This window comes from Dromaius novaehollandiae, chromosome Z (assembly GCF_036370855.1).
Source record: "Dromaius novaehollandiae isolate bDroNov1 chromosome Z, bDroNov1.hap1, whole genome shotgun sequence".
In the NCBI taxonomy this organism is placed as follows: Eukaryota; Metazoa; Chordata; class Aves; order Casuariiformes; family Dromaiidae; genus Dromaius; species Dromaius novaehollandiae.
In genome coordinates, this window is record NC_088132.1 from 9102986 (window position 1) to 9114555 (window position 11570).

General features: G+C 40.6%; 1 protein-coding gene across 1 annotated transcript in view; it reads left to right on the forward strand.

Moving 5' to 3' along the window:
- Positions 1-6597, forward strand: part of LOC112989799 (neuronal acetylcholine receptor subunit alpha-7-like) — a 65538-nt gene extending 58941 nt beyond the window's left edge. Inside the window, exon 10 of the mRNA XM_026111151.2 lies at positions 4950-6597. Within this exon, the coding sequence (XP_025966936.1) occupies positions 4950-5471 (522 nt within the window). The 3' untranslated portion in view covers positions 5472-6597. The remainder of the gene's footprint in view (positions 1-4949) is intronic.
- Positions 6598-11570: the final 4973 nt, after the last annotated feature.

Below are 11570 nucleotides of genomic sequence, written 5' to 3' on the forward strand. Positions count from 1 at the left end.
GTTTTCTGCATCATCAGCAGCTGGAGGCAGGCTTAGTCTGGGCTCAGTCTGGCGGTGCTGAGGGACACCTGGACTTCGCTAGGAAATCTGCCCTCTGCTGGAACCACATCCACTTGTCTGCCCGGAGAAACGATTTTGCCTGCCGGCATCTGATGACTTCTCAGTGCCGTAGCCTGCGCATGCTTTTTTCTCTACAGCAGAAGCGTCTGTTACCCCAGTGAGGTCCAGTAGCAGCCCCAGTTAGCTTTCAGGAGGAATGTGTTTATTTCAGATCTTCAAGTTAAAAACAAAAGCATACCTTTTTCTCTCTTACCTTCCCAAGAATGGGTTTTAGAATAAGCAGGGAACACATTGCTACTACAAAAGGAAAAGTAATGAAAGCTGAAGCAGATACAAATAGTCGCAGTCATCTGCCTACCCTAGTTTCTAAGAAGTGTGCTTTTACGCATCCTCTGTTATCTCATTCACTTTGTCATGCTGGACAATTATCTTCACGTGATGTTAGATTTCACATGGCTACCAACATCAGCTTGAGAAACAGAACTACTTTCTAAGTTACCTTCTCTAAAAATAAGTTGCAGGGTCAATGCAAATTAAAAAAAATAGATAAGCAGATATTAAGCATACCTAATAATCACTCCTTAAAATGCTGTATAAATTAAGATCAGCTTAGTTTCAAGACTGCACAGCAGATGAATTCTAGATGAACTTCTATGTAAGCAAGACTTGAGGACACCAGTCTGGATAAACATGCTTCAGATGTCCAAACGGATAGAGATACAATTGTCCTTGGGCAATTTTACTGTGTCTTCCGCCTTCTGAGGAGTCTGGGCATGGGCTGAGGCGTCATGTTAAATATCCTCACAGACCCTGCCAGTCAATTCTTGCTCCTTGCCAGCCCTTCAAGAGACTCTCTGAGGCCACCTCAATTATTTTGCTAAGAAAACTTCACTATGCTGATGAGACTTTGGAGGAAACTATCATTCATGAATCCTTTTGAAGTTTTCTGGGAAAGAGGACAAGCCTAAGAGAACAGTACTGCAAAGCCCTGTAACAACTGGATGTTACATGTTAAGACAGGACTTCTATAGCTGCTTCTACAATAGGGCCAGATTTAGCATTAGGCCTAACCAGATGCGTGAAACCAGACCATTATCACATGCATCTTCCGTTGTGCAGGACAAAGCAAGCCCTGAAGAACCGTGCTCTTCTGTAACAAGCTATTAGACCTGGCCTGTTGCTCACGCTCTCAAACCTTACAACACAGAAATGGCATATCTGAAAACTCTTGGACAAAGGATTTTTTTCTTTCATATTGGTCATGTGGAACTCCCCAGAGCTTCTGCAAGACTTGGAGTAACCCCACACACTCCCATTCATCATCTTAGTAGCCCTTTGCTGGACTCTTTCCAGTAGCTCCATGTCTCTCGTACTGGGGAGCCCAGAACTGGACACAGTCCTCTGGATGTGGCCTCACCAGCGCTGACTAGAGGGGGAGGATCACCTTCCTCAACGTGCTGGCGATGCTCTTCCTGATGCACCCCAGGACACCATTGGCCTTCTTGGCCACAAGGGCACATTGCTGGCTCATGGTTAACTTGTTGTCCCCCAGGACCTTCTCTGCAGAGCTGCTTTCCACCAAGTCAACCCCCAACCTGTACTCATGCATGGTGATATTCTTCCCTAGGTGCAGGACCCTGCACTTGCCTTGGTTGAACTTCACGAGGTTCCTCTCTGCCCTTCTCTCCAGCCAGTTCAGGTCCCTCCGAATGGCAGCACAGCTCTCTCGTCTATCAATCACTCCTCCCATTTTGTATCATCAGCAAATTTGCTGAGGGTACACTCTGTCGCTTCATCCAAGTCATTGATGAATAATGATGACTATATTGATGAATATAACTCCCATATGGTCTGTATTGGACAACATCTGGAGAAAGAATGACAAGGTAGAAACTACAGACAAGAAAGACCTGGCTGAGTACTCTGGATTCTTGCCACAGGCCTGCTGAGGTTCACTATTTTTTGGGTGGAAATGTTGTGTGCAAGGGATCATCACTCTTGAACAACAAGGTTCAATGGCCTGCCAGCTGAACTGCCATACATTTAAAAAAAGTTACTATCAGGAAGCAAAGTCTGTAGAAGGCATTACTGGAGAGTACGGATGATACACTGCAATAGCTGTAGCGCAGGCAAGCAGGCAGGGCTGAGCAATCTCAACACAAAAGGGGTGAATGCCAGTTGTGTGGGAAGTGGCTGACACCTCAGGAGTGGACAGCACACAAGTTCTCTGCAAGCCATGGCCATCGCTCAGTCATCAGGATTTATGGCACAATCCCCATTTTGATTTTTTCCTGCCAGCATCTTTCGGGCCTGTTTACCTTTTTCTTTTTTTTTCAGAGACAACTGTATAGCTTTTTGCTGAATAAAAACAGGAACCTATTAAGATGGCTATCTGCAGAGAGGACGAAATTGCTTACTCGAAATTTGTTCTCTGCAATTCCAGTGTCAGCAGATCCCCCTAGAACTACTCACTCCCTGCACACCCCTCCCCCTGGCAGAGCCAGGCATCAGTGCATTGCAAAGCGCTAACCCTAATTTATTATTACGGGATGTTTTTCCACCTTTGATGGAAAGGGCTGCTGGAACGAGTTCCAGGGGAGGGCATGGGCTTTGCTTGGGAGCAGCTCCAAGGTAGAGGTAGAAGCCCTCCGGCTCTCTGCTGTTCCTACATCAGGTTGTTTGGTTTCAGGCTTCCCTTTGGATATACTTTAATCCTGGGCTGGCTGATGCTGTCGGGCTGAGGCATGCAGGTTTGCCAGGGAGCTGGTGCTCCTCACAAAGAGACCTGTAGCTATGACCTTGTCTATGGGCTAAGCAGTGGGCAGGGGTTCACACCTGGGCTGTTTCTAGATAGCCTCAAACAGTGGGCATGCCACGAAGAGACCAATGCCTGAATGTCTGTGCTTTCTAGGAAATATGGCATTAGTCCAAACAGATGAAAAGCTGTGGTGTTGTCTTGCACGTATTTAATCATCCGTAGGAAATGGGTTTGTCTGTATCTGAAATTATAAGTGTAAATTCTCCAAGGAATAAGCACACCATCTTGAAAGAAAAAGTAACATTTCTGCAGAATAGAGCTTTTCCTCTTACATCTCCTTGAAGACCCAAGACAGACATATTAACATTTTCTAATAAGAAAGTTTGCCTGGCCTAGTGTTTTGGAATTTCACATTATGGGAGAATGAATTTCTCTCTACCCTTGCCACTGACACTGCTGAAATATTGTTAGTAATTAAAGCGTTTATATTGTTCCATGCTGATACGCAATCATTGTGTCCGTAAGCAGTCAGAGGACATTTTAATTAAGGAAGTTCAATTAAATCCGGGATGGATTTTTTAACCTGCCACATTATAGTTTCGTGTTTGTCTGTGGTGACCATGGAGGAAATAATGAAGCATTTAAAACCACCAATGAAAGCAGAATAATTTGAAACTCAGGAAAATAGCTTTTCAGGGTGAGGAATAAAAGACTGATTAGAGGGAGCAAAGCAGAATGGCCCAGAGGAAAGTGCACAGAGCTGTGAGCCAGAAGAACTCTCACTGTAAACCTTAAAAATTGCATAACCATCTTCCACTCGTCTTGGCTTTTGGGTTTTACTATTATTACTCCCTGCTGTGGTAATTATTGCCTTCTCCTTTCTGAAATTACGCTTGTCATTACGGCAGCCATGCAAAGTGCTAGCTGTAATTCACCCATCTGTGTATCTGCACTGTGCAAACGCAGGAGACAACTCGACCTGTATCTGAAACCACCTTATGGACAAGGGGTGGCCCTGAGGCACACAGGGCCAAAGTGACAGGAACAGCATCCTACAGGCAGTCCTGGGCACAGGAATGAAAGCAGAGGTCAGTTCTGCTTTTTCTGCAAGCGGAATGCACAAGTAACTGAGGAGGCCACCTATCTTCCAAGAGTGACTCTCACCAGCTCCTCACAAATGTCTATTCCTGTAAATGTACTACTTGAAGGACTTCAGAGTTACAAAATTTTACTGATTTAGTTTGCTGATGTCTGCCTTCCACAGCAATCAGTACTAAAAATGGGAAATCTTGCAGCCTCAGAGTTCAGACAAGGGATCTGAAGGTCAATTCACAGGGGAAAAAAATGCTGGATGTACTCTCCTAAGTTAGCTCATCTGACAACCTTAATAGGAAATATTTGCCCCACAGATGTCTATATGCAGGTTAGAAAGCTCTCATGAACTGTCACATCAGTTTTATACCAGAGCATGATGAAATGACAGCTCTTAATAACAGCATTCAGATATCGAACTGCCTAATTTAATTGATCAACTGCTGTTGTTTTGAGAAAAGGCCTGCTGTGTTATGTGGTTGAACTCTTCACCACAGGATTAAAGCAGGACTGCAACAGCTTTCAAGTAAAAAAACACAAGGCTGCTTATATAGACTTAAACAGCAGGGGTCCTGGGAAGGGTATATGCTAAAAACTCCAGTTAGTCTGTCCTATAGTCTAATTCAGCATAATCTAAACATTTGCCCCAAAAATCTTTAAGAGTTTATTAACTGAGGAATGGTTGTAAAAGAATGCAGGCAACTTTGTGCCCTCTGCTCAGCCACAGAGATCCAGGTTGTTTGCAAAAGAAAGGAGTTCAAGAATCATTCTGTAAAGTGAAGATCTTGAATCTCCTTTGCTCTCTAAACCAAGTGGACATTGAACACCTGTATGTTCAAAACACGTCCGAAAAATGTCGTTTTTGGGAGGGGCTCAGATCCAGAAAAACTCCACTTAAAATCAGATAGTTGGAGAACATAGCTAACAGCCAGACTTTCTAACTGAACATAAGGACGATTAGAATAGTCACCAAATGCTTCAGAAACTATTAAAATGCTCAAAGGCTCCCTTTATTCATATTCTGATCACGCTCTTTCAGGTCCGTGTCATCCTGCTGAACTGGTGCGCTTGGTTTCTGCGAATGAAAAAACCTGGGGAAAACATAAAGCCCCTCTCTTGCAAATACAGCTATCCCAAGCACCCTCCGAGCGTCAACAGCGCTGAGATGAACATCCTGCCTGGTCACCAGTCCAGCAATGGCAATGTGGTCTACAGCTACCATGCCATGGAGAGCCCGTGCTGCCCCCAGAGCAACGATCTGGGCAGCAAGAGCGGAAAGGTTGCTTGCCCCTTGCCGGAGGATATTGAGCTCACTCAAAAGAAAGCTTTCATGGATACCCTCCCGGTGATCGTGAAGATCCTGGAGGAGGTTCAGTTCATCGCAACGCGCTTCAGGAAACAAGATGAGGGTGAGGAAATCTGCAGCGAGTGGAAGTTTGCAGCCGCTGTTATAGACAGATTATGCCTGGTTGCATTTACCCTTTTCGCCATCATCTGCACATTTACAATACTCATGTCTGCTCCAAATTTCATAGAGGCTGTTTCAAAGGATTTTGCATGAAGCTTTCAAAGATGGTAACAGTAAGGAGAAAGGTCATTTCAAAGTAAAGGTTTCTAGTAATTTTGCTAGGTAATTTAACTCAAAGAGAGAAGTGTACTTTTCTGTGCTAACATACACAGAAGGAGCTGAAATTAGTTTCAAGAGCTAATTTATCCCTGATGTTAGTGATTGTAATTACTGAATAGTATACCAGTTAAGTATACGTGTTGTTATTTATTTCCTAGACTACTTCTACATGTAATTATGTCATGATCTTGTGACAAGCAGATAGATAAGATAGACAAGAATTCAAATCTAAAATACATTTGTTACAAGTTAAAACTAGTATCAATGCATTACAAAGCATCTGTGAACATTTAACTATTTTTACATGGCTCACTATAAGCTCTTCAGTACTTTACTGTTTTCAACATCTTTATGTTTTGGGGATTTTTTGTTTTATGTGGCTGTGATACTCACTTCTCAGGTTTGACAGATGCCTATTCACAGTCTTATGATGCTGTATTGCAATAACAAAATAAACTCTCATCATGTTAGCTCTTACTAGTGCAGTGACTGGAATGTTTTCTCAGTGAGTGTGTTAACAGAAGGTATTTTTGCCAGAATGTAACTTTTTCTTTTTCATGTAAGACACATTGGCTGTTGAGGAATTAAAGAAAATTCATTCTCCAAGATGGCAATCATACATACTGTTAACAGCACCCCCTTAGCTCTCCTGCTGCATCACCATTGCTGTCATGTTGTAGCTCTGCTTAATCTGAAACATCTCTAATCTCTTGGATCACACCTGCCAACCAAATAATGATGCATTCTGTGTAATTAGGGCAAAAATCTTGATTCCATGTAGTCTGTAGAAATTTTGTCACTGATTTCACTGGGGACAGATTTCACATTTAGAGTCCACAGCCTATACTACAGCACTGAAGTAGGATCTTTTTTGCTAAATTCTGTTAGCGCAGTCCACTTTCAAACTTGGTGAATGTGGCTTGGTTGAAAGAGTTGTGTATAAGAATATTTTTGTTTTGCTAAATTTTAATGTAGCAATATTAGTCTCCATTTGTACCATTTTGCTGTCCACAAATACGGTAATGTAATGGCTATATATTAATAAACAATAATCCTATTATGCCACTTCCCTGGAAGACAATGTCAGAAAAATATCCTTCTTAAAAGCACTTTCTTTCCACTAACTATGTGAGTGGAAACCACACCTTTCTTGGTATGATTTTATTCTGCCAGCTGATCACAACAGACCTACAAAAGGCTGTGATGTGAGGTAGGCATCTTTCCTCTCTGGGTATCACAGCACGTTCCTGAATGTCTTCTAAAAGAAAACACTACCGTCTTATCTGACTCACTGCCAGCTTGATTTTCTTCCAGTCAGTGTTAGTGTACCAAAATTTTATGTTTCCCATATCTGCTTGATGAATCCTTCCCACCATCACTCCTGGAGAGGAAGAAGCAGATCAAGGAGCTATTATTTAAGGGAAAGTATTTTCATTTAAAAGGTGATGGTGAAGCTGGTAGCTCCACAGCCTGAAGAACCATGCAACTATTTCTTTTAGGAGAAGGTGTGTGAGCTTTTTCACTATTGCTCTTCATTAGGACATCATGGGTACCTTTAGATAGAGGCTTCACTATAAAGAACCTTACCTCTAAACCACTGAGATCAGATCATCACACAACATTTGCTGCTTGGAGTTATATTCAAAGAGCACCCAAAAGCTCTTGATTATGGTGACCTGTTTTGTATTTAGTCCTGACTATGGTGACCTATTTTGTATTTATCTTAGCTTTTGTGCTCTGCACTACTTGTGATTTCTTCAGTTCAGCTCAAAGGGGTAACAGTAAAAGACCATAATGAATATTCATTGTATTTTTTTCTGAGAGATCTTGCCGTCCACCTCAGTGTGCTAGTGCTCGAGCTAGCTTTTACTGCACCTGCAGCAGAAAACTGCCAGGCCCTCTGCTTCTGTCCCTTGCCTGTTTTCCTGCCTCTGCCCATAGACTTGGCCTTGCTGAAGTGCAAGATGCAATTCAAGACCAGTTTGCCTAACAGAAACTCTTTAACTGAACTGAAAAACTGGTCTGAGGGCTCGCGTTAGCGATCGGCAGGCTCTGCTCCTGGGATGCAGCTGAAGTGCTCACTGTAAATTATTGCTTTGGTTATGGGGACGACAGATGTAGAAAATGTCTGAATATCCATTTATTTCTGCAGCTTGTGATGCAGGATGCTATATGACCTTTAGAACACTTGCTCAAGGATCATTAATATTTTTCCTTGAAAATCACCATTTTTGAAAGTAATCTCCAGTGACAAGAAAAAAAGGATAAAAGCTAATGTTAAAGCATACAGTCACAATAACTTAACATCCTAATGCAAAGCATGTTTCTTTACATGAAACACAGTTATTGTACAAGAGTATTTTTAACTGGAGCAGGGATGTATAAATCTTAGGATCAGAAGGATGACAGAAACTGTTGGAAAACAACAACAGAAAAATAATCTCAATCAAATGTTTAGTTTATAAAGCCCAGTAAAATTTAAAAATTCCATTTATAGATTACCATTTTACACTTCTATGCCACCAAGGGTTGGGTCCTTTCGTACAGAGATATCTTGAGACTCAAACCGTGTTATTGCTATGCAGTTCACAAAACCTAGACCTGAACCGAAATTGCTTTCTGGTTACTTGTTCAACTGGCAAAGTGAGGCAGACCCTTTTGACATCCGCTAGTCACTTGGCCTTTTGGAGGGTAATAACAGTTACCACAGAATTTCTGGAATGATGTAGTTTAGGGCGGAAGAGGAAAACTGGCCACTGGACAGACAGAAAAAAGCACCCCTGCATTCAGGACTTTCCTGAGAACCGCAGCGCAGTTGGAAAGGCTGATGCATCATCTCATACATGCTGAATCGCAGCCTTTTGTCACACTACTAATCAGTCACACAGTGTCTGTCAAGGTATTACATAATTCCAAAAGACAGAAAGTTTCCAAAAACAATCAGAAAGGCCAAATGGCAACAATGAACTAACCCACAACATCCTTTACAAAACTCATGCACTTAAACAAACTTGATGGTCATCTTATCCTCCACAGGCAATGTGAGCAGCCTAGTAAAGATCCTGCTACTCGTTCCATCACTGAGGAGCTCCGTATTTCCCAGGAGACATGTCAGATCTCTGGTACAGAGCTATTCAGCATGGGCTGTCAGCACCCTGCCCCTGCAGATTTCTGTTTAATGTGAAAAATTGGTGAGGACCCTCCTAAATAAAATATAATTACAAAGCAGACCTCATAAACTTGTCTGACAAAAAGAAAATACTTTGGGAAGACAAATGTTTAAACGAAGGTAATTGCAAATACAGTGATAATGTACAAGGAGGACATAATACGAGGAAAAAAACCAAGCAGTCATTCCCATGGTCAACTCTAAAAAGAGCTATTTTTGCACTAAAGAGGACTTTCAAAGATAAACATTTCCAGCATGCATAGTTACTTCATACAAGCGTTATATGTTTTTTTTAATTCTACCTATCAGAGAAAGCAGGGTCTAAATTTCAGACTAAGGGCAGGAATACAGCAGTATGGTTTTGGTAGTATCTGTTTATACAGAAAATAATTTGCATGGTTGCACAATAGCCAAAGAACGAATGCATTTACAGTATAGTACAGTGAAGACATGTTCACAGAATTCTAATCAAAGTAAATTTTAAGATCATATTTGTGGCATTCTCTCTGTTTACTAACATTGCACTCTGAACATTTCAAGGTACAACCATGACCTCTATTCAATGATAGAACATACATTAGAAAAAGGAAGGAGCACTTGGGAATCTAACTGCCTACAATACGTCAAGGCATTAAAAAAAAAAAAAAAAGTAAAGCTGCATATTCAGCTATTTCTGCAAAAATCGTTTTTTTTTCAGTTAAAAGACAACAAATAACATCCTTTCTCAGACACCCCCCCCCCCCGAATTAATGTAACTTTGTAATATTTTGTGTAACTTCTGAAAACAGGAAATCAGGATTTAAGGTATTTCAGACTGAGATTTCTGAGCTCTATGAAGTACAGAGTTACAATACACATAGATGTAACCATAACTCTGCCCCCTTTCAGCAAGTCCTCAAAGCAACTTAATACCATTGCCATTCTTTTAAGCAAGTGTTCTGCTTGGCCCGTAGGACCATGCTAAGAACTATATTGAATATCGTACTATAATTAAATCACATTTCTACTCATTTGTACTTAGGAAGACACTTCTGTCTAACATAAAGCTTTCTTTTATCACTCAATAAACTCAGGGGTTCCACCTTTTTTCACCTTGCTGCTGACAAGATCCCTGTACACTTCCCAGTACAGCTCATGTAGAAAACGTCTGCAGATTTTCCTTAGTTTCACACAGTGGCATTTCATCAAACCCAGTGTTACAGGCAAAGACTAAAGCCCCAGTGCATTCGTTGTGTGGTAATTCAGTTTTGTCTCTGAATTATTTGCTTAGAATGAATCATTTCTGGGAAAACAGATCTTAAAACTGCAAATTGTCTGCACACTTTGCTGTGCTTCTGGAAAGCCTAATGACTTGCATTCATAAACATCCCATGAACCACTACACTGTCTGCAGGAGATGGAAGCTGACAAGAACATCAAAAAGTGAAAACGATGACTAAAATGTCACATATCAGAAAAACTACTGCACACTATGAAACACTAAGGTTCATCAAGGCAGAGAACAATCCAAAGGTCAAGGAAACCCTAAAAGTAGACTGTCTAGAATTTTTCAAAATGTGATTTGTGTTCAAAAAATTCTGATTAAAAACCTTCCAGGTTTTTTATGAGCTCTAAAGAAAAAATAAAACTGGGAGTTAAGAATGTATTTTTTATTAATTAGTATTGCAAGCTTTATTTAGAATAAATTAGTTTTTGATATAAGGACTCTGTCAGTAATAAATGCCAAAAGTACCTCCAAACCCATCGGCCATTCTTGTCCTAACTGTCATATTTTTAATGCTTGAGTAACTTGTGCTTGGTCTTGATATATTGGGATGACATTACAGCTAAAACGAACTTCATGAATTGGCAGGTTATACTTTTGAGGATGATTTTGTAAAGTCCCTAGTTAAAAATAATAAAAAACATATATTTTAAACACAAATTAAAAGACAACTTAGTTGGATTTTACAGTTTTTATAATTAAAGTTCGTTTACGATTTTTTATCTAAATGGTTATTTTGTGAAAAAGAAAATTTCTAAAAATGTAATCTCTATTAGAGTTATTTTGATTTCATGCAAACTTTTCAAATTTCCACAGGGAAAAACAAAACAAAATAGCACAGATATAAATGCAGCTCAGTCTAACTCTGACTGAATTGGATTAGTTTGCTGAACTGAGTAAAATTTTTTTTGAGTTTAACATTAAAATGTGCTTTCAAGAGAGTCCCCCAAAAAGCTGTGGTGTGACAGTGTGATTGCTTTGTCAGCTAGTACGGCTCATGCTGTGCAATGCACATGTGTGCCCAACTAAATTGCAGGGCACATGACAAGAATCAAGACCACTGATTCATCACAGGGACTTAATCTTTCCTAACCTACATAGGAAAATTGAGATAACAGAATAGGAAATTGAACAACTCCTTGGAGGCAATCTATGACCCCACATTGGAAGAAGGAATTAAATGCTGAACCTTGATTTTGCCAAGTGACATTTTTCAGAACTTTATGATCTGTGAAGTGTTCTGATATTTCAACCTTGTATCTTGCACAAGTGTTACAGCACTTGATTTTGCCATGGGAAGGAAAATCTGGTTTTACATATCACTAAAACCCTAAAACTGGCACATCAGGTCAGATCAAAAATCTGTCTGGCACTTTATCTTATCTTTGACAGAGGTCACACATAACTGTTCGAGAAGGAGTATGGCAAACAGGCACGCCTGGAATGACTGCTCTCCCTGTACATCCTCCTAGCCTACAACAATAATTGATATAAAGTGTACCTGCACTTAGATCTCCATATTTAATAGATAGTACTGGACCAAGCCAAAGATTATACTGTGGCATCACGATTAGCTGGCATTAGTGCATGAAACATACTG